This window comes from Acinonyx jubatus, chromosome B1 (genome assembly GCF_027475565.1).
Source record: "Acinonyx jubatus isolate Ajub_Pintada_27869175 chromosome B1, VMU_Ajub_asm_v1.0, whole genome shotgun sequence".
Lineage (NCBI taxonomy): Eukaryota > Metazoa > Chordata > Mammalia > Carnivora > Felidae > Acinonyx > Acinonyx jubatus.
In genome coordinates, this window is record NC_069382.1 from 166,445,519 (window position 1) to 166,469,787 (window position 24,269).

Below are 24,269 nucleotides of genomic sequence, written 5' to 3' on the forward strand. Positions count from 1 at the left end.
CTTTACCCCACAGTGGATTTCATGCACAGACACTTCAAAACCTCAAAGCAGGCGTTTCCTTGCTGTTTCAACCTGGTTTTGCATGAAGCTCCAGGGCCGACTGTGCGACCTTGGGCAAGTGACTTCACTCCTCCAAGTGCGTAAAATAGGAATTCTAATGCCTCCCTGTTTGAAGTTGTTTGGAGGATGAAAGGAATTAGCGCATATAAATATTTGGAATAGCTTTTGGCTCATAAGAGCCCAGTAGAGATTAGCTTTTAAAATATCAAAGGAGCAATATATAACAAACATGAATAAAACCAGTCTAATGACAAAGGAGTGTGTACCAGAGGCATGCTCACAAGTGTTTCTCCTTTTACTGTTCGGCCATCCCTCTTTCCCTTCTTGCCTCCCTCCCAACCTGCCCCCCCCCCTCTTTCTTTCTTATTTTGAGCAATATGGGACATCCGAAGTCACCACTTTTGGTTACGGGAGAAAGCAGAGGACCAGAAGTCAGAGCTCCTCTGCCATCAGACCGAGCAAAGGCACGATACCGTTGAATTTGCTTCCTCAGCTAGAAAGCAAAAGGGTAAGGCCAAACAACTCCCCCAGGTTAGAATTCTACCTCTAAGTGGCTCTATTAAAAAGAGCTACTGGGGCGCATGGGTGGTTCAGTCGGTTAAGCGTCTGACTCTTGGTTTAGGCTCAGGCCATGATCTCAGCCTGTGGGTTCCAGCCCCACATTGGGCTCTATGCTCACAGTGCAGACAGTGCAAAGCCCGCTTGGAATTCTCTCTCTCTCCCGCTCTGCCCCTCCCCAGCTCGCACACTCTCTCTCAAGATAAATAAACTTTAAAACAAAAAGAGAGAGAGCTACTCAAGGGGGCCTGGCTGGCTCCATTGAGCATCTGACTCTTGATCGCTGCTCAGGTCATGATCCCAGGGTCGTGGAAGGAGCCCCGTGTCGGGCTCTGTGCTGGGCATGGCGCCTGCTTAAGAGTCTCTCTCTCCCTCTGCCCCTCTCCCCATTTGTGCACTCTCTCCTTAAAATAAATTATAAAAAGAGCTACTGAGGGATGCCTGGCTGGCTCAGCCAATTAGAGCATGTGACGCTTGACCTCAGGGTCCTGAGTTCAAGCCCCACTTTGGGTGTAGAGCTTACTTTAAAAAAAAAATTAAAATGGTTGTATTTAAAAATATATATAAAAAGAGCTATTGAGGGTCACATATCGTAGCATGAATTCATATAAACCGAGGCTCCAAAACAACACCCACAGAGGTCAAGTAGGTAACAAAATTGAGGGAAAGGGGCCAGGTTGTGGAGACCAGGCAGGAGGCTGGTGAATGACGAGTGTCTTGTCTGAAAAGGGCTGACCTGGCCCAATGGCAGTATAGGAACCTCAGTGCCACATCTTCCTCATGTCACGAGAAGCCAGAAATCCAGACTCTTAGGAGAAATGTCCCGATTTTTAAATCTCTAAGAATTCACTTCCTTCACTGCTCTCCACAAGCCCTGATGTGGAAAAGAGCTTTTTAACGTAATGCAAAATCAGTGTAGAATTTTTTAATTTCAAAATATGAAGTAAGTGAAGACCTCTTCTTTTATTGAATAGCAGAGAGTATCATTAAGAAGATAAAATGAAGCACTTTGATCTAAAATTTCAAGTTCACAAAACCATAAAGTACTTTATTTATTCTAACCCAGCAGGATATATGCCCAAATGTGATCATCAGACATAGAACTGAGTGGCACGTAAGATATGTAATATTCGGTGATTATAACCCAATAGATGGACTTTGAACGCCACAGTTATTATTAACATAAAAAATTTCAGTGTGGACTACTAAATAATTAGTACCGTCAATGTGGTAAATACATTAAATTACAAATCTTTACATTTGTACAGGACTCATTTTACAAATAAATGTTTTAAGACTCAGCTGTCCAACTTTCATTTAAACACTAAATGCTGTTGAACAAAAAGTCTGCAATAAATATTCCCTCCGGTGGGTGCAGGAAATGCTTTTACATAAGATCTGTTTACAATGAATATCTGAGTAAATATTTAAAATTTTAAACTCCATGTGGTTACTGAAATCTTGTATTCTGAAAAAGCTCTTATATTTTAAACAAAATTTAATTATTAATTTAAAAAGTAACTCTTCTCACGATGCTAACGTTATTCATGGTTAGGTTTCTCCCAAAATCGTAAATAGGTTGCTCACTGTCCCTTCAGGTTGCTTACTTGTTAATTTTTTTTTTTTTAAGAGAACCTTCAGTAATTACTATCAGGTATTTTACTTTGCTTATTTATGTATATATTTGTACTAAGACTCACTAAACAACTCAAAAGAACATGTAGGCCTTTCCTAAACATTACAGCTGAGTTGTCTAATTAATACATTTTCAGCCAATTTGCAACTGTAAATTGAAATGGTGCCTATTTTGAATAAAAGCAGCATAAGTTGAAATGTAATAATCACCACGTTTTCAAGGCCAGAAAGCAATTCTCTTAACGCACCCGTTCTGTGATGGGAGCTGGGAACCTTAAGACTAAGAAGGCGCTGTATTTTCCTAGCACATTCCTCCATGACATCGCCGGCTCCCAGGGAAATTTCCCCAGAAATACTTGCAGCAATGGCGACAGCACTCCACCTGTCTGCCGTTGTACGACGGGCTGGATTTATCGCTGTGGCCCGTCAGCTGGAACTGAAGTCCGGGCAGCTCTTCGCAGGCAGCGGGGGCTCCTGCTGGAGTGGGTAAGCGAAGTACTGGGGTGACACCAGGAAACCGGATGGCTGGGTCAGGTGGATTGGGTGGCCCGTGGTGTAAGGTGGAGGCGGGGAGGGCACCAGGCAGCCCGGCTCTGCTCTGGCAAAGGAGAATCTGCGGATGGAGCCCCCAGTGGAGCTGGAGCTGGTGGCCGTGCTGGACTGTCTGGAAGGTGCCCTGAGGCTTGTGGAAGTCAAGATCATGGGCAGGGTCTCCGTCTGATAGCTGCGGAGTGAGAAGCGGATTGGCTGCTGTGAGGGCTCCTTGGGTCTCAAGCAGGTGCAGCAATAAATAGCCACTAAAGAGCCCAGGATGATGAAGGCAATGAAGATAGAGCCAACGATGAGGAAGGGAACGTAGACGGGCTCTAAAAGGTAAAACAAAAAAGACACACACAGGTGTTTGGACAAGAGTCTCCCAAACTCCAGGCACCTTTGTGGGGGGGGGGGGAGGTGAGTGACCCAGTATGACCACCGTTGTCAGCCCAGCCTCTCAGAGCTGGTAACCTCTAAAGTGCAAACTGAGATGACCCAATATTCTTGCTCCGAGCAGGGAGGAAGCAAACTGATACTGTAGCCTCTGTTAGCAATTAGCCGTTATATTGCACATCTGGAAGTCAGAAGGAACAGAATCTACCCTCCTGTTCATGCACTGGAGGGAGGGAAAGTGTGAGTTTTTTGGATACCAGAACTTCTGGATGTAAACCCAGGTTTTTGGTAGTTTTACCACAGTGGGGCACTGAGGGCTCTGACCCATCTCCGAGGCTGAAAATTCATCTCCCATCCGAGAATCTCCAATCTAAGCAAAGAGAGCCAGGCCTGTAAATGAGCCTATGAGACTATGGAAAGAACCATAGAAAGAAATCCACGGGGCGCCTGGGTGGCTCAATCGGTTAAGGTCTGAACTTCAGCTCAGGTCATGATCTCACAATTCATGAGTCTGAGCCCCTCATCCGGCTCTGTGCTGACAGCTCAGAGCCTGGAGCCTGCTTCAGAGTCTGTGTCTCCCTCTCTTTCTCTGCCCCTCCCCTGCTCACTCTCTGTCTCTCTCAAAAATAAATAAACATTAAAAAATAAATAAAAATAGGGGCGCCTGGCTGGCTCAGTCCACTAAGCGTCCGACTTCAGCTCAGGTCATGATCTTGTGGTTCGTGAGTTTGAGCCCCGTGTCGGGTTCTGTGCTGACAGCTCAGAGTCTGGAGACTGTCTCAGATTCTGTGTCTCCATCACTCTCTGCCGCTCCCCCACTTGTGTTCTGTCTGTCTCCCTCAAAATTAACATTAAAAGTTTTTTTTAAATAAATAAAAATAAAAGTTTTAAAGAACTCCATAGTGGGCCCAAACGAACTGTGTCTGTGACCGCATCTTAAATTGTCATCTCTGGACACTTCTTCCTGGAAGTGATTTGGGATGCCCACTCCAGCTGCCACACCTCTTCCCCTCAATTTCCACCCAAACTGTGGGTTGTGGCCAACCTTAGATCATGAGGTAGCTCTTGGTGTTGGTGGCCCCAACTTTCCATGAGGGCATCCCTCCGTCAGAGCAAACCCATTTCCTTCTCTCTGTGCATGGCAGACATAAAATCTCCTACCCCTGAGGCACCTTTGGGACATCCTCCAAGTGTCTCTCCTGTCTGATAGGGCCACCTCTGGATGCAACTTTCAGCTTAGAAGTAGAACCAAGAAAACCTGCATTAAACTAAGACCCTACTGTGTGCCTGACTCTTACTTATGACCTGATTCAGCTCTCCTGGACACTCGGTGAGGAAGGCATGGTACTCCCTGTTCTCCAGATGTGGAAACATACCCATTTTTTACCTTCCCAAAGACACACAAGCAGTGATGGACAGGGAACTATCAACCCTGAGGGTTGGGGTTCCTCAGTGTAAGCTCTACCGCCTACCTCCCCTTCTGCCATGTTTAGAAGCATCCTGTGGAAGGGGAGGGGAACGTGACTGACTAGCCACTTACTCCCCCACTGTCTAAACATTCACACACTCACTTAATTCACAGTTTGTCTCCTCTGAGAGCAATATGTGCATTTAAAAGTTTTTTTTTTTCTTTAACGTTTATTTTTGAGAGGGGAGAGGGGGCAGAGAGGGAGACACAGAATCCGAAGCAGGCTCCAGGCTCTGAGCTGTCAGCACAGAGCCCGATTCAGGGCTGGAACCCACCAACCTTGAGATGGGAGCTTAACCCACCGAGCCACTCAGGCGCCCCAGCAATACACACATTTTAGAGCTGAGAAGAGGCCCAGAGAGTTAAGTCACTTGCCCAAGTGACCCAGTTGGCAAGAGGCAGTCACAGGCCAAGGTCCCTGAGATTTTGGCTAACCACACCTCAGTGAGTGTGGATGCTGCCCTCTCTCCTGCTGGCCTGGGCAACACAGCGGAGCCTGGAGGCCCAGGACTGAATCCCCGCTGCAGACTGCGCTCTTAAAGAAAGCAAATGGGTCCCCCAGGGTGAGTGGAGGAAAGCCAGGGGAACAAGTCTGTATTTTTTTTTTTTAACACACCAGGATGGCCTTGAGTTCTCTGCTTCCCCCGCCCCCCCCCCAGCATCTTCTCTCCAGAAACCAATTCCCCAATCCACCAGAAGTTAAAGACCTTGAGAGTATAATCGGGTTCTAAGATAAACCAGGGTCTGCTTTTCCTCTGGGTCCTTACTCTCTCGGCGGGCGGGGTTGGGGCGGAGTGGGGGGCCTTCGGGCACCATTAATTCTTTCCCGGGGAACTTCTGGTGCCCGCTTCAGACCTCTGCTGTGGCGTTCTGGGGTGTCACCCATTCTTAGCTCCGCCCGCTCCCCGGGTTTCCACCGGTAAAACCATCGCCTCAAGCTCCAACGGGTTTCCCAGACGTTCCCATTCAGGTGGAAAGCTTTATTTTCTTTCCCTTTTTTTTTTTTTTTTTTTTTTTTTTAGGTGTAAAGTTCCTCTGCTGGGGTCTTGATTTATTCCGCTCTGAAGTGAGCGGAAATTTGACCCGTGTTTTCCGACAGGAGAATAGGGGGCGGGCAGCCCCTGCGACCCTGGTTTCTAAATCTCCACCTCGAGGACCTGGGCATTTCTGAAAGGCGTGACAATAGGGGGTGGGTCGGAGAGGGTAATTCGATGCAGAGAAATGAAAGGAAGTCGGGAGAACGAGACACAGGCTTAGGAAAGCTACCAAAGATCCACCAAAAAAAAAGTGGGGAGGGAGGATAAACATGGCTGTAGTTCCTTAGCCCTGCGGGGCTGCAGATGAGCGCTCCCCGAGAGTTGCGGCCCCCGCCGCCGGCAGTTCCCCAAGCTCCCGGGGTGACCCGGGCGCTCGATGGGGAGCCCCCACCGCCCTGGAAAACCGCAATCCGACCTGGCGCTGTCCCGGTAGCTTCTTCCCCTGACCTCCCGCGTTCCCGAGACCTACTACTGTCTTGCCCGGGGTCAACGGGTGCAAGCCCTGTGGTCTGCGCCGTCCCTTGCAAACTTTCCTCGGGCCGACCCGTGGAGACCGCGCGTGGCGGGAATCGGGATTGCAAAGCAATTAGGGCGCCTGACCCGAAACGCGACCACCCGCTCCGGCCCCGATGCCCCCACCTTGGCCGCTCCAACGCGCGCAGACCCAGGACCGCCTGGGGCGCACACCCGCGGGCGCCGGGCTGGGGCCGAGGGCCCGCACTTACGCGCGGTGATGCCCGGGTGCTCCAGCTCGCCGCGGTCGTTGGTGCAGCTTCCCTGCTCCAGCCTGGCGTCGGCCGCGGCGCAGCAGTAGCGCAGCGCGCAGGAGCCGCAGCAGATGGTGGCGTCCGGGGTGTCGAAGTCCTCCGGGCACTGGAAGCCCTCGTGGTAGTTGCCCTGCACGTCCACCCAGCCGTGGCAGTATTCTCCGGACTGCTGGGCGCCCGCCGGGCTCCAGCGCAGCCAGCCCAGGAGGAGCCAGAGCGTCAGCAGCGCCCCCATCGCCGCTGGGCGCCCGGGGCGGCCGGGAGGGGGACGCGCGCGGCCGGAGAGCGGAGGGCTGAGCGCCTCGGTGCCGCCTCCCCCGGGGCGCGGCGCGGGCGGCTGGCCGCGGCGTCCGAGACCCCTCTGGCGGGGGTTAGCGGGGGCCGGGGAGGCGGCAGCGGCTGCGCGGCGGACTCCGCAGGCCAGGCGTCTGCATGGTGCGCGGGGTCGGAGGGCGAGGGCCCGCGGGAGGCGCCGGCAGAGGCTGCTGCTGGGGCTGCTACTCCCGCCCTTCGCCGGTCTCATACTGCGACCCGCGCCAGGGGCGCGCCGAACCCTCGGCCGCCGCCCTCCCCGCTCCTCAAGGGAGCCATCGCGTCCCGGGCGAGCGACCCCAGCGCCGCGCCGCGCTCCTCCTCAGGGCCGTCGCCGGGGGGTCCGGAGCGGAGCCCGAAGGAGGAAGAATTCGAGATCCCCACGTGCGGGCGCCCGGGACCGGCGGCCCCTGCACCCCCGCCCCTGTCTGTCACCGGAGCAGGAGTCAGCCCCGCCGCGGCCAAGTACAAACGGCCTCCCGGTTGCTGACGGCTCTGCCTGCAAGGCGTCCTTTAAAAAGGAAGAGGGAGGGGGAGACGCCGAGGGTTAAGAAAGAGTCCGCCCTCCCGGGTCGCGCCGCTGGAGCTAATCACGGCGGGGGCGCGGCGCGGGCCGCCGATGCCCCTGCGCTTTCTGGTTAGTGCGCCCCCCTCCGCCCCTCCCGGTTCCCCCCCCCCCCCCGCCCACCGCGCTCCCCCAGGACTGAGCTCTGGAAGTGCGGGCATCAGGCCTACACACACACACACACACACACACACACACACACACACACACACCCCAAGTCTCGCTGGGCCCACAGAGCTCCGCAGAGCAAGTGCGAGGGCTGCGGGTCTCTACCGCCATCCACGCGCGTCCGCGCGTGGGTGGAGACGCGCGGTTGCGGTGTATGGGTGTAATAAAAAGCGGGCGCGGCGACTGAACTTTGTCGAATCTTCCGTCGCCTGTTGCACAGATGCGGAGTCGATCCTGGGACACCTGTTCTAGGGGTTCAGAAAGGACAATGTGATTTTAAGGGGCCGCCGACATTTGCGCTAAGTTTTCCACCGAAAAGTTTCCATTTCTAAGAGGAACGGCACGTTTTCACAAACAGACACACACACGCACTCCCCCCCCCCAGCCCCCCCAACCTGCGTGCGGGCGGGTGAAGAATCGCCGGTCACCTCCACCAGCCGAGGGCAGCTCGAAAACCCTCAAAAAGCACGACTTCGTTCACGCCCACAAAGGAAATAAGGGAACAGAATTAATGATAATTGAGCAGATCTGAACTTCTGTTCGGGCAAAGAAACACATTTATTTAAATGATGTGTCCCCTGTGTGCTATTTTCGGGGGCACAGCTCCTTTAGCGGCGTAAGTGCCTTATGAAACTGGTGTTATGTGAAACCCAGGCTAAACTCAGGCATTTATTTTTACTGCGTCCTGAACTTCCTCTCATCGTTTACTGCTATGTGTGAATATGTTCCACGTATCTCAACCAATTTGTCAAACACTCTGCATGCCCGTGCCACTGATTTAGATGTTGGCAAGTTAAGTGAAACAAAAGAGACAAAAGTTTGCTGTGCACCAGCAATAAAAAGTGTGCGGTCAAAAGCATTTACCACGCCCGCGGCTTCCCCGTGATCCACAGTCAATTCAGAGAAGCTTTTTTTTTTTTTTTTTAACTCTGAATAAAACGGTTTCTTTCTTAAAATCCAAGTGAAAGTATATTCCAAGTAAACGATTTCTTCTGATTTCTTCACTTAAATATTGGGATTAGCAGTTAGTTATGAAAACGTAAAAACAATGCCCAACATTTCAGATGGTAAGTAGGACTGTGTAAACATTTTACTATATTGCTGTCTTAGAAATACATATTGCTCGGGACAATAATAAGCTATTAAATAAAACCAAATTAAGTTCAAGCTTTTATCCACAAACATACAATGGGACAGTTTTTCTTGACTTAAGCATACTGAAAAATTGTTTTTGCAGAAATTTCTTGGGTGCAATGTTTTTATTTACAAAAAAAAATGTTCTTGCCAGACTTAAAGTTTTTTTTTTAATTGTGTGTTAGGAGTGTTGTTTGGATTGTATATATCCTGAGCAATTAAGGGAAAAGGTCATTTAGAACCACAGCAAAAGGGAGCTCTAGTGATCATAATAAGATGATAAAACCGCAAAGACATGTTTACTGCTAATAACTTTCCCAGAACCACACCTCTTTATATTATTTTTGTTAAATTTAAAGGAATTCCATTACATCACAACTGGAAGAAGTTCTGCGACAGCAACGTTTGCTAGTCCCCCAAGGGTCAGGTTTCTCTCATTATCCAGCTGTTCTTTGATAGCATTAATATTTTAAGGAGTGATTTGTTGGCGCTTACCTCCCATTAATTACATTCTCCGTGCCACAGTGGGATTCTTTTCCTTAGGACATGAACTGTAATGAATTCCCTCATTCAAAGCTCCTGTCTATTTGACTTATTTAGAGGGCATTTTACTCAAATTTAGTTGGCTATTTACTCATGGAAAACAACCAAACCTTCGAGTTACTTGATACTCCACAGATCGGACATGTGTGAATATTCGAGCAACTGTGTGCCACGCTTTCATATCTACATCCAGGTGCCTTACAACAATCAGCTCAGGGGGTGTGCCCAGGGGAGGAAATGTGTTTGGTTCTTTGTCATGAAACAGCTCCTCGAATTTACACTGACAAATTAAACTGCAAAATTGATGTTCTCAGAATGCTCTTTGTGAATAGTAAAAGAATATGTATCTTTTAAACATCCAAATTTTCTGTTATTCTGTTACTACTTTAATAGTAAAGGAGGATTAAAAAGTTCTCTTAGACCCCCCTCCCCCCCCCCCCGCTTGAAGACTCTAGAGGGGAGACAGAGAGATGGACAATAAAATCTATACCATCTGGGGTATTATGCGGAGGTTTGGGAAATTCTATATTTTTCCTTATCTCAGTAACACAAATTCCATATTTTGGTGAATAACACAATCATAAGGGATCATTTCCTCAGCCTACATTCTCTGGTGGCCCTGCCTCCAGGAAATTCTATAGGAAATGAGTTAAATGGTATGATGTCTGGAATTTGCTTTAATAAACACCACTAAAAGAGAAAGAAAGAGTGAAAGGGGGCGAGAGAGAAAGGAGGGAGGGAAGGAAGGAAGAAAGGGAGGGAGGGAGGAAAGAAGGGAAGTAGGGAGGAAGGGAGGGAGGAAAGAAGGGATGGAAATAAAGAGAGGGTAGGGAAGAAGTGGAGAATGGAAGGTGGAATAGAAGAATCTGAAATACAACTGGCAATCTGTTCATCATTGTAGCTGCGTGAAGGGTACTTGTAAAATTGAAATGCAATTCTTTCTATTTTTATGCGTGAAGAAAAGCTACATATGCAAGTGTTCTTTTATTTTTCATCGATAAGAATTGAAAGCAGCATGAAACTACCACAGAGGAGTAAAGAAAAGGAAGGCAAAATGAATGCATTGGAAAGGGTTGGAATCAAAATGTACTAGGAAAGGGAGGCGACAAGGCCAAAGGAATGCAGAAGGGAAAAATTAATTAATTAACTAATTAATTAAAGGACAAGTCACTTTGGTTACGGAAATCCTTTCCAGACCATTTGCATTGGATCCAGGAATAAAATAGAAAACAGAAAGTGTTCAACCTTCCCTGAAGTTCCTTCCTGAAGTGATTTCTTATCACCTACCTTCCTTTTATAACTTTGCCCAGGACTTAATGGAATTTTCTTCCTTGAGTCACTCACTCACTATAAATCTCTTATCACACAACCCTGTCAATCTGAGTTTCTAGAAAGGTATTTTTCCTCAAATTTGCTTTAGCACATATCCACCACTGGAGAATAAATAGCACGGTGCCCAGAAGTGTAATCCCAGCCCCCAGCAGCCCAGTTCCCAACTGGTCCCTCCACCTGCCCCGTGCATTAGCCAGCCTCAGAGTCGTCATTTATGAAGAGGAGATTGGACATAGTGCCCTTAGAATAGTGTTTCTCAAACCATAAGGTGCATAGGAATCACCTGGGGGGCTTGTTAAACTGTAAGTTTGATTCCCAGGGTCTCCGGAGGGGCCAGAGATTCTGCATTTCCCAAAAGCTTCTAGGTGATGCCAGGGCTGGTCTGAGGACCATCCTCGGCACCCCTCTGGGCCTCCTCTGCCCTTGCCCCCACCCACAGGGGAAGGAATGAATGGAGCCAAAGGGACCTGACCAAAGCCTATTTCCTCACTTTCTATCTCACTCTCTGGGCCTTAAGATACCAGCTTCGCCTCCAGACTCAAGCTTACCTCTATGGTTCACGGAAGCCATTTCCTGGTCATAAGTGGTTCTAGGGCCAAGTGGTTAAAAACATGTAAACACAGGCTAAGGAGTCCAAATCTGTACAGGAGAGGCTCCCTGCAGTGCAAGATGGAGTCTGAGGTGGGAAGGAAGGGGCAGGGCAGACCAGGCTGGTGGCCTCCAGGTCTATTCTCGTCCCAGCTCACACATGTTAGAGTGAGCCTCAGTAAATTGTCACAGAGGGAATAAGTGCATGATTGAATAAATGGCAAAATTAATGCTCTCCCTTAGTGATGTCACAGCCTTTACCATATCTCACTGTAAGATAGGACATCTGTCTTCCCCGTTAGTTTGGCCTCGTTTTTCATTATTACATCCGGGAACCTAGCAGAGTATCTGGGACACAGTGAGTGCTCAGTAAATGTCGAGCAAACAAATGACTGTAAACAATAGGTGACTGGTTGAGAACTTGTGACAACTGAGTGACATCTGTCTCACTACTATAGAGCGCTGCAACAAGTGAGTACCTGGGAGTGAACCAGTGGAGAGCACTGTAAATTTCTGAGGCAGGGGGTATTTGTAAGAGTCAGCTCCCGTAATTTAACTGTAAATGTAGCTCAAGTACTGACAGAACAGAGCAGTCACCAACCATCCTCCATGGAGACGGTGGCGACACTTGTCTACGAGAACAGAACAATGATGCAGAGAAAACCAGCCAGCACAGTGGAAAGAATATTCTAGTTGAGAGTCAGACAAGTCTGGGTTTGAGTGTGCCTCTTTCTGATCATGTGACCTTGAGCAAGGCCCTTTCCAGCTTACTGAATCTCAGCTTCCATGTCTCTGACATGAGGGGAGTGGGAGAGAATAACCCCTACCCTGAAAGATTGCTGTAAGGGTTCGAAATAAAACACGTAGCAGTCTGGCTCAGGATAGCGCCTTCAGAAATAGTAGGTATTACCCACCACCAGCTGGTTTGAATCTATAGTCAAGTAATCATGGCAAGTCTCCTGCTAACCAGAATGGGCCTGTGCCCTGATTAATTTGAGTGGATTATTTACAGTTCTCCATCGTTCATTCCCTTATTCATTCAATGCGCCCATTCATAACCACTGGCAATTGAATATTGATTATTCGCTTTTAGAGTTGCTCTCCTGAGAAATGCCCCAAAGCTAGGCGCAGAGGGGGATAAGGGTGGGTGTCAGACGATCATAGTATAGGGACAGGCCCTGCTGGAGAGGCTTTATTTCAGCTGGATTTCTACAAGGTGCAGCCCCCAGCACAGGTGGGCATTTAATAAGCATCCGATTAGTCTGTGATTCCATATTATGTCAGTAGAGATGTAATTTATTAACCTGGGCTCCTGGCATCCTTCCAGCGTATGTATTATAGAATGACATTTTTCATGCAGAAATATAAATTAAATTAATTGGCATCCGTATTTAATTGAAACTTCCTTGACAGTAGATGGATTCCCCCCAACACCACCCCTTTCTCAGCAAGGGGCATTTCCTTCTGAGTGCTTGCAGACTGAAGAGAGGCCAGCCCCAATTCCTGGGGCTCCCCAAGGAGCTGGCTTTCAGCAGGGTTTAGAGCAGCACGGAAAGTGAATTGACCCTGGAAAAATGGTAAGTTGCTGCACCGTGGCCATGTGTTCTTTGGGTGGGGGAAAGGGTTTTAGAGAACAAAGAAAACACAGAATTGTGCTTGTCTTATTTCTGTCTTCTTACTCCCCTTCTCACCTCTACTAGCCACACAGAATGTTTTGAAAATTTTTAAGTACCCTTACAGTTTGTAGGTCATATGGAATTCTTTGGAAAACTACCATATAGTTGCTGCCAAAGTTATCTTTTATTTTAATTTTTGTCCTTTTCAAGTAGCCTGTATCTGGTTAGCTCTGTTGGTAATATGGGGGGGCCAATGAGGCAAAGGTCCTAATTTCCACTCCTGTGGGTCAACTAATTCTCCTCTGTCTCAGGAATACAGAATGCACACTTGACCTTGGCTTGCAAACACCTGCTGTGAGTTATTGGAGGGCATCAGCCAGAGAACTTGACTCTAACAGACACAATCAAATATGCAGCATGGAAAATGAACTCAATGTCATACATTCCTACAGCAAATGGGTCAACAGTGTTATCATCGTAAATATCAGCGTCTAATATGTAGCGCTCACGTGCCCCTCATCCTCTCCTCAAAACTGGGCTCTGCAATTCTTTCTGCTTTATCTCCTCCACCATCTGATTTTATCCAACCATTCATTCTGTACAATCACCTCATTACATACTTCTTTGACATACTGTCTGTAATCAAGGACAAGAAGAAAACTCACCCTTAGCATCTTTCTTTGGCTTCTCCACTTGAACTGGGCTTGAAACATAGACCACATTTGTAGTTGTCTGCTTGGCTAGTCTCATTTAGTATATAAAAATCTAGGATTCAGTAATTCTTTAGTTTCTGTGCCATTCTGCCTCTTCCATTAAGAACTTACCTATTTGGCAACCTTAGCTCTCTTGAAGATAGGAAACGCAGGCAACAATCTTCCTTACCTACATGTGCCGCCCTTCCCCCCTCACACACACCTCATCATCTTCCAAAGAAGGCATAGAAAAATCACAAAGTCTGGTACTAAATGTAGTTCGCTTTATTGATTAGAGAATGCTATACATACCCACGCAAGGCCTGTCTTTCTGTATCTATATCTTTCTATCTCCCTGGATTTTTCTCTTGGCTTGAGAATTCCTCTCCTCATTCTAATAACAGTACCCCACTTTCGCCCATTCCGTGTGGGCCCGGAGGGACTGTCAGTCATGGAATTCCACTCCTGGCCAAGGGTTGGGAGTGAGATCTCAGTGATGCAATCAGAATTCCTTATCTCCCTGGACTTTGTGATTGGTTCAGGGGTGTGCACGTGACTCAAGCATGGCCACTCAGAGTCCTTCCACGAGATTTGAGCAGGGCCTCCCTTCTTTTTAGACTGTGAACTGTAGAGGGGCGCCTGGGTGGCTCGGTCAGTTGAGCGTCCAGCTTCGGCTCAGGTCATGGTCTCACAGCTTGTGAGTTCGAGCCCCGCATTGGGCTCTGTGCTGACAGCCCAGAGCCTGGAGCCTGCTTCGGATTCTGTGTCTCTCTCTCTCTCTCTCTCTCTCTCTCTGCCCCTCCCCCGCTCACACTCTGTCTCTCTCTCTCTCTCTCAAAAAATAAACATTTTAAAAAAACCTTTAGATTGTGAACTGTAGAGATGTTTGCTTGGGACAGTCAGAGATGTGCTCCTGGCCTTGTAAAGTAAACCTGACTGAGAATAGAGCCAACTCACAGAAGCAAGAGAAGAATCATAAGGGAGAGACCTAAAATGTTGCAGTCTCTGGACTCTGAAATCTGCACGATCCTCATCTTCCTTGATCCGCACGATCCTCGTCTTCCTTGTTACATGAGATGACATGTTGACTTTTGGCTTAAGCCGGTTTGCTTTAAGTTCTGATCACGTATCACTGAAAGCTAATCTGACCACTACAGTAAATATTATGGAGCCAGCTTTAATAAATGACTGCTGCCTGGAAGGGGGTGGGGTGAAGGGTGGTAAAGTTATCAAGATGGGATGATATGAAAGCACAGCATCTGGAGCTATATTGTGAAGAAACAGATGCTTTATTCACCCCATTAGGGCTTTAGGACAGTATATTTTAAGTTGTGAGTCAGAACACAGAGTGGGTCGTGAAATCAATTTACTGGTCCATTAATGGGATTCATGTAAAGATAGAATAGGATACAAAACAGAAAATACATCACCCCTAGTAAAGGTAAGTTTGATTTCATGACCTTTCAGATATATGTGTAAGCATACATGTTCTGGATAGTGATATAAAATAGGTTTTTTTTTACTGAGGGGCCTGATCAAAACATTTGAAAGCCCTTTTAGAACAAAACTCAAATCACAACGTTGAATAGAGCGAAAGAGTCAAAATATTTAGCACGCCACTATTCCTGTGTTCTAAAAAAGAATGTGTTCTAGAAAAGGTAGCTGCCTATTCTCCATAACTGATAAGTTAGCCCTGACCTTGCTAGGTGTGCAGACAGGGGAAGACACGTGAGATTCATGCACAGAATTATAGGCAGTTAAAGGTGTATCAGGCTAGTTTAAGCTGCTTCCTTTGAATTATTTATTCAGTTAGTTGAAGTTAATCTCTTTATCAGGACTGTCTCGTGCCCTGGTCCTCCCCCTGGGTAGAAGGGGCGAGGAAGAGAAGCAGTTCACTTCAGCTTGTGAGGGCAGGAGAGAGCACAGACTGCTCTCCAGATCCTCACCGTTACGGGTTGCAGGGGTGCCATCCTGACCTGGTTTCTGGAACGAGTACACTGAGAAAGTCTGTGGTTAGCAAGCACGAGGCTTTTTCTCTATGCATGGAAAAGGCCCATAACCCTCCCTTCCCAGGCCCCATCTGGGTTTTGACCAGTGAATGTCTCACTGTGAGTACCCTCCCTGCCACCCCAGCCTCAGGTCTAGCTTGTCCTGAGCAGTTTGTGTCTGGTTTTGGCTATGGGGCAAACCCCGCCCCCCCAACATGGCAACCCATCCAGACAGCACTATCACCTACTTTCCGTGTTTCCCCACAGCACGAGGAACCTTTTAGATCCTTGCACAGTACACAGGAACCAAGAGAGGTTCCAGAACTCTAACTCAATCTCTCTCTCCCTCTACCTGTCCACCCCTCGCTGCCATTTTAATTGGTTTCCTCACACTGGAGGAAGACCACACATCATGATTATCTCCCCCAAGAGTCCCAAATGGGCTTGGAAAGAAGTAACCAGAGCATACTTGTCTCACCAATTGCTTCTTAAATATATGTCCCTCTGTGGGGCATCTGGATATCTCAACCGGTTGAGCGTCCAATTTTGGCTCAGGGCATGATCTCCCTGCTCATGAGGTCGAGCCCTGCATCGGGCTCTGTGCTGACAGCTCAGAGCCTGGAGCCTGCTTCAGATTCTGTGTTTCTCTCTCTCTCTCTCTCTCCCCCTCCCCTGCTGGTGCTGTGTCTATGTCTGTCTGTCTGTCAAAAATAAATAAGAGTGTGGGCATATATATATATATATATATATATATATATATCTCCCTCTTTTACCCACACTCTCCTGGGGCCCAAGGGGGCACGCTTTCCCTTTTTCCCATGGGTCAGAGTCTTCCCTCACATCATTTACTGAATTCTTTTTACCAATGAATTATCATAAGTCTGAAGACCTATGATTAGACCTATGACTTATAAGTCATAAGACCTATGCACAGGCATACGTCATGTATATATATCTATATATATAGATAGATAGATATTAAGTTTATTTATTTATTTTGAGAGAGAGAGAGAGAGACAGGGAGCGAGCACAAGTGGGGAATGGTCAGAGAAAGAGAGACAGAATCTCAAGCAGGCTCCACAACATTGGTACAGAGCCCGATGTGGGGCTTGAACTCATGAACTGTGAGATCATGACCCAAGCCGAGACCAAGAGTAGGACACTTACCAAATTACACCACCCAGGCGCCCCCGGCATTGGTCTTAATAAGTAAAGAAGAGCTTGAGGAATTTAGAAAATGTTCAAGATTCTCAAAACCGTTGCCTTTCTGCGGACTTAAAAACAAAAAAATCCCATTTTGATGGTCTCACCCTGGGCCTTACCTTTTCTTTCCCTCTGTTTCTTGTTTTAATAAATTCTGAACACCCCGAGGTAAATGGTTGCCCCTGGCTGGTTAGGGGGAAAGTTACAAAAACTGAGCTATTGTTTAAATTGTTTAAATTAGTGACAGAATTTAATAAATATTATCCTTTTATAAGAATAATTTATGTTCATAATTATCATCACATGTGATGGTTAACTTGGAGTACATTTAGGTATTTTAAGTACTTAGTGTCTGTACACATAAACACACACATACACATTCTTGGTATCTCCACCATGAGATTTTGGGATAATTCCTCACCATTATTTATAAGAGTGGGTGGGCTCATAAGCTTTGTAAGCATGGAAAGAGCTCTACTTCTCAGTCCAAAAAAAGATTTTTCTAGGCAGAAGACAAAGAAAATTTATTCTTCAAGACCAGTGGTCAGCAACCCTTTTGTAAAAAAGCCAGATAGTAAATATTTCAGGCTTTGCAGTCTGTGCACTCTCTGTTGTAACTCCTCAACTCTGATGTTGTAGCACGAAAACAGCCATAGATGAACATAAGTGCATGGACATGGCTGTGTCCCAGTAAAATTTTATTTATGGGCACTAGAATTTGAATTTCATGCAATTTTCACTTGTCACAAAATACGCTTTTTCTGATTTTTTTCAGCCATTAAAAAACGTAAAGGCCATTCTTAATTGTGGGCCATATCCAATAGGCAGTGGGCTGGATTGAGCCCACCAGCCATAGCTTGACAACCCTTATCCTAGATCCCTTTGTAAATTTAAGTGTTTTAATTTCCTCTTCCTTTCCATTTATGACGCTAGTTGATGTAGCAATGGCAGCAACCAAGGACCAGCTTTAACGTACTGACTTTACCACCCACCTCCCTACTTGTTGGCACGTAGGAGAAATGCTGTCACACACCTGTGCTAAACAATGAGTATGTGACCTGGACATTTTGAGTGACATCTTTCCAGATTTGCAAAATACAGTCAATTGAGCCACAGAAGGGTCACAACTCTTGCTGCCTCCTCACCAATCCTCTGAGTTCCTTTCCTGGTTCCACATTGAATGACAGAGGCCAAATCCTGGAGGATACCGCATTAATGGCAAGAGGAGAAGGTAATGCAAGACCATTCTGCTGAGACTACCATCTCTTCTGATCTAGATGATATTCCTGCCAGAACGATGTCTTGTGACAGGTCATTAGCATTATTATGTCTTGGGCCTTTGGCAAATTCATAAGGCAAAAAGTGAACCCGGGAGTGACCTGGAGGGAATAATTCAAATACCAAGATCTAGTTTTGATTCCTTAACACCCAGGCCACTAAGGATGTATCATGAGCCATTAAGAAAAGTTTGCATCATAATCCATATACAATCTGTTTAGGAAAAAAATAAGGGTATGATACAATTAGAAAATGTTCCAATCCAAATAGTTGAAATGTTCACTGTTTTGCTATTTTAGATCAGCTATTTAGAACATTCAGCTATCAAGAACGGCTCATCTGAGTGGGTCAGAGAGAGCCCTATTTTACTGTGGAATTGCCTTCTGGGAGATTTGTCACTGTCACTCAGAGTATAGGATTTGCAAGGGCCATTTATGGCAGTATGTGTGAGGTTAGATACATCTAATTTCTATGTAACACTATTTTTATTACCCAAAGAAAATTCTAGCTAAATAAACCAATGTGTGAAATATAATTTCTCACCAGAATTACACTGGCATCAGACTTCTGGCCATCATTCATTTTCACATTACATAATTTAAGTTAATTGAATGAAAATATTCTAACATCTTGATGGTATAGCTAGACCTCAGAGGTTTCATTATAAGAAAGAAAAATAAGTTATTCACACAAGAAACACTCTGTTTCGGGGAACTTCATATAAAATGGTGATTATTAGTGAACATTGGGGTTTTTGGTTTATTAAAGTTAACTTTGTGATCACTTTTTTGCGGATAAAACATTAACTTATTTCCATTGAGTTAAGTTGTTCCTATAGGTTAAAAAGAAAAGAAGAAAAGGAAAGAAAAGAAAAAAAAAGAAAAGAAAAGAAAAGAAAAGAAAAGAAAAGAAAAGAAAAGAAAAGAAATCCCTTGAACAAAGGTCACAAAATGACAATGTTATGAATTCAGTGTGGAGGGTCTTTCTGAATAATTTTTAAGTTCCTACTTTGTGTTAGGTACTATGGTGAGTGTTTGCTATGGGTTAACTTGTTTAATGGTCACATCAATCCTCTGAGAAGATTCCAAATTTAAGAAACTTGCCCAATGTTCTCACCCACTCCAGAGTCTGAATCCACCTGCTGGGTGGTCTGTGTAGTAGGAGATTGCTCCAAATGAGAACAATAGGGAAATATTTCATTAAACAATTGGTTGTTTTATATATGTGATACCAAAATCCAAGTTGATTCATTTTTCCCAATAAATAGATAATGGTTTTCCCTCAATTCACCCAACATCGTTTGAGATTTAATATATTGATTAACTTCTACTTGGGGAACCCAGGCCCCCATAGTCAGTTGACAGATTTGCAGTAAGCTAGAGAATTAGGCTTCTCAAGCAGCCCCTTCACCCTGAACGTTATGCACACTTTAGCCTAGCTGACAGTCTAAACATGTTAGTATTGGAGTGAATGTCATCCCACAGTTTCTTTTTTTTTTTTTTTATTAAAAAGCTCAGATTCCATGGATCACAACTGAATTAAAGTTTTCATCCTTGGACATTTCTTTCCGCAATTAAAAACAGTTTTTTTTTTTCAGTAGTAGTTTGGTTATATAATAAATTAAAATCAACTTTGGAGATTTCTTTCACTCACACTTGTGTGATATTCAACTCACCCTAAATGTTATGGGTTGGAAATGACTGGCCTTTGGAGCAGAGTCAAAATATGCCTCCAGTCCTGTCTAGACTAGTTCAAGGCAAGTGAGCCGAACTGGACACTCTCATGTGAGGCTGGAAAAACTTTAAGAAGACTAAAGTTGTCACAGGTACACAGGACTTGAGATCCCCCGGTAACTAGAAAAAGCAAATGCTTATCCTGTCAGAAGACTGCCTTCAAGCAAATACGAACTACAATCAAAGTTAAACACTAGGGGAAAATGCCATAAATAAGAGTCAGTAGACACAACCAGAATACACATTTAACCCCCTGAAGACTTAAGAATTTGGAATTATTAGAAAAAATGTTTTTAAAATCTGTATGTTGGGTTCAAAAGAAAGAAGATGGAATAAAAAAATAAGCAATTAAGAAGAGTAGAGTCAGGGCACCTGGGTGGCTCAGTCGGTTAAGTGTCCAACTTTGGCTCAGGTCATGATCACGTGGTTCATGGGTTCGAGCCCTGCGTCAGGCTCTATGGTGACAGATCTGAGCCTGGAGTCTGCTTTGGATTCTGTTTCCCTCTCTCTCTTCCCCTCCCCTACTTGTGCTCTCTCTCAAAAATAAACATTAAAAAAAATTTTTTTTAAAGTAGAGTCTATTAAAACTTACCAGGTAGACTTAAGAAATAATTAAATACAACTTTTTTACAGTAAACATTATCATAATATAAAACACAATAAAAAAACACAAAATAAAATACAATGGATGTGTTAAATAGTAGATCAGACGCAGATGAAGGGAGACACAGCTAGTAGACTGGAAGATGTATCTTAAAACATTTTTAAGGGTGCCTGGGTGTCTCGGTCAGTTAAGCATCTGACTTTTGCTTAGGTCTCATGATCTCACAGTTCATGAGTTTGAGTCCTGCATCGGGTGAATTTGTGCTCTGATTCAGGTGAGCTCTAGCCTCACTTAGGATGAATGCAAACCCTGCTTTGGGTGAGCCCTGCTTCCCTCTCTCTCTCTCTCTCTCTCCCTCTCTCTCTCTCTACCACTCACTCACTTGCACCTTCTCTCTCAAAAAAAGAAAAAAAAATTTTTTAGAATGAAGCACAGAGAGCTATGAATATGGACAAAGGATTAAGAGATATTAATGATATACCAAGAGGTCTTACATACCCTATTTTGAGTTCCAGAATGAAATGGTAGCAATAATGAAGGAGAAACAATATTTAAAGATATAAAGGCTGAAAGTTTTCCAGGAACACAATGAAAGATATAAGTCCACATATACAAGAAGCAAAACATGTACCAAGTAAAATAAATAAAAAGAAATCCATACCAGGGTGCCTGCGTGCCTCAGTCGTTTAAGCATCCCACTCTTGATCTTGGCTCAAGTCATGATCTCATGGTTCATGAGTTCTAGTCCCACATCAGGCTCTGCACCAACAGTGCGAAGCCTGCTTGGGATTCTGTCTCCCTCTCTCTGCCCCTCCCCTGCTCTCTCTCATTGTCTCTCTCAAAAATAAATAAATAAACTTAAAAAAAAAAAGAGAAATCCACACCTACACCATAATAATGGTACTGCAGAACACCAATGAAAAAGAAAGGAGCTTAAAAGCAGGCAGTGACAAAAGGCAAATTACCTATAAAAAGAAAAAAAGACAATTAGACTCACAGCCAACTTCTCAATGTCAATGTTGGAAGCCAAAAGACAGTAAAATAAAATCTCAAAGATGCTGAGAAAAATTACTATTAATCTAAAGTTGTATAGCCAACAAAACTATATTTCAAGAATAAGGAAAAAACAGACATCACCAGAAAAAGAAAAATTGAGTGACTGAAATTAAAATGTCCTAAAGTAATTTTATTCTTCAGAAGAAAGGCTAAGACATTAACTTAACCTCTACTTAGTCATACTTGTTAAATACAAATAATAATATTTCAAATATACTGACTAAAGAATAGAAACATCCATACTTTGAAGCCAGTAGGTGGGAAAAAACGAAATAAGAAATAACATAAAAACAAGATGTCATCAACTTTTAAAAGAAAAGGAGAAAAAAACTAATGATATAAACAAGTTCACATATGTCAGTAATCACAATAAATATACACTGACTAAAATAACAAAAGACTTTTTTTTTTACTGGAAGACAAAAAAATAATAATAGGCTCTTTACAAAAGACACACTTAAAACATAAGGACTTAGAAATGTTGAAAGTAAAAAGATTAAAAAAAAAAACAAGGCAAATAAAACTTTGAAAAGCTGGTATAGTTACTTTACCATGAGACGAGAAAAACTTAGAGACAAAATCCTTATTAGGAAATGGGATGGTCACAACATTATAAGTTCACCAGGGATACAGAATGATTTTAAATTTGTGCACACTCAAATGAAACCTTCACATACATAGAGAAAAATCAACAGAACCACAGAAGAATATTGTCAGATAAGATATTGGGAGATTTCAACACATCTACCTCAATTGTTCATAACTCAAGAACACAAGAAATCTTTGTGAAAATTTGCAAAGTAAAAATTTGAAGACTGCAGTTAACCAATTTGATTTATTGGGCAGTTCTAGAATCCTATCTCTATCAGTGACATAATACACAATGTTCCCCAACACATATAGAATATTTCAAATCTTGACCACATACTAATTCACAAATTAAGTCTCCAATTATCACATATTCCAGACTTGAGTATTGTATAGATTACAGTCTATGGAAAAAAAAAATCATGAAATTCAATAAATGTTATTGGGACTGTTACTGGTTATCCTCATAAAAAATGCTTTGAATTTTTACTTCACACCAGACACATGAATCAAAGACAGTGGGAAATGAGTGGGTAAGCAGCAGGTCTGTAATTCACTCTCTCCAGGTGGGGAATGAGGAACAATGATGCCAGGAAAGAAAGAACACAGCCTAATCTCTTTGTAAACATACTAATGATAGTCGCCTTGGCAAATGAGAATTAATGGAATTTGTGGATGGAAATGTCTTTATCCATGGAATGCTTTTAGCAGGATATATCTGATTGTCCAGAATTGATCATGGCAAACAAACTTGAGATCTATGGATTAATGGTGCATAGATAAGCACATTTTCTTTTCAAAATGGCTTCTTTCTGTTAAAGTGATGTGAATCTCGTACATTGCTTAGAAAGGGTCTAAAGAAATGATATGAATGGTCCCAGACCTCCCCTTGCTTCACTTATTGCAAAATTAACTGTATTCTTTAAATTATTAATAAAGCTTAAAAAAAAAACGCTTAATACTGGGTGAGACCTCTCATTCCTGTGAGTCTGATTTGAGCGACTCATACTTTGTGTTACCACAGACACCATAAAGAAGGAAAGGGAGAAAAGACATGCTACAGCCTGGCAGAATTTATTGGAAATACAATTCTCAAATGAGGGATTAATCTACAGAATATATAAAGAAGTCCTACAACTGGAAAAATTGGCACATTCCATGAAGGATTACTTCTCTGAAGAGAGTTCATAATTGGCCAAAAGCATATGAAATGCTATTCACTCTTACAAGTAATTAGAAAAATTCTAATTAAAACCACAATGGAATTTCCTTTCATACCCACTGCATTGCCTGCATAACAAAGATATGGAGAGATGATAGCAATGATACACAGTGGAAGTGTAAATTTTCAAAAAGCAGCTATTTTTAACATACCCTAAGATGTACTCTATAAACCAGAAATTCCACTCCTAGATAAGACATTCGAGAAACCCATGCACATTCTTGCCCCAGCAGACAAGATGGTTCATAGCAGCACTAGATGCATCAAGTGTAGAATAGATTAATAAGTTTAGGTATGTTAACAAAATTCATTATAAAGTAAATATAAATAAATGAACTACATGTAACATGGGTGGGTCTTAGAGTCATAACACTAAGTTAAAAGATTGAAGACTATGTATACTTTTTCTGAACTTCAAAAACAAACAAAATTTAATTAAAAAATTTTAGGGATACATACGTATTTGGTAATACAATCTTAAAGAAATAACACAATAAGGAGAGTGGTTACCCACATGTAATAGGCAGAATAATGCCTCCCGCCAAAGATGTCATGTCCTAATCCCCAGAAGCTGTGAATATGAAATCTTGCATGACAAAAGATGCAATTAAATTAAAGATCTTGAGATGAGAAGATTATCCTGGATTATATGGTGGATCCACTATAATCACAGGGGTCCTTAAAGAGAGAGGCAAGGGGTGCCTGGGTGGCTTGGTCGGTTAAGCGTCCGACTTCGGCTCAGGTCATGATCTCACGGTCCGTGAGTTCGAGCCCCGAGTCGGGCTCTGTGCTGACAGCTCAGAGCCTGGAGCTTGTTTCAGATTCTGTGTCTCCCTCTCACTCTGCTCCTCCCCTGTTCATGCTCTGTCTCTCTCTGTCTCAAAAATAAATAAACGTTTAAAAAAAATTAAAAAAAAAGAGAGAGGCCAGATTGTCAAAGAAGAGATATTATGATGGATGCGGAGGTCAGATAGAGACAGAGATTTGAAGATGTTACCCAGCTGGCTTTGAAGATGGAGGAAGAAGCAATGAGCCAAGGAAGGCAGGCAGCCTCTAAAAGCTGGAAAAGGCAAGGAAACAGCTTTTTCCCTGGAGCCCCGAGAAGGAATGCAGCCCTGCTAACCCATTTTATACTTCTGATCTCCCCAGCTGTAAGGTAATAAATTTATGTTGTTTTAAGCTACTGAACTTGTGC

General features: G+C 44.3%; 1 protein-coding gene across 1 annotated transcript; it reads right to left on the reverse strand.

The window, feature by feature from the left end:
- Nucleotides 1–1,645: 1,645 nt before the first annotated feature.
- Nucleotides 1,646–7,406, reverse strand: SHISA3 (shisa family member 3). Its single transcript, XM_027056203.2, has 2 exons — nt 6,411–7,406; nt 1,646–3,119 (listed from the first exon to the last, which is right to left on the reverse strand). The coding sequence occupies exons 1-2, from the start codon at nt 6,973–6,975 to the stop codon at nt 2,680–2,682; spliced, it is 1,005 nt and encodes a 334-aa protein (XP_026912004.1). The 5' UTR covers nt 6,976–7,406; the 3' UTR covers nt 1,646–2,679.
- Nucleotides 7,407–24,269: the final 16,863 nt, after the last annotated feature.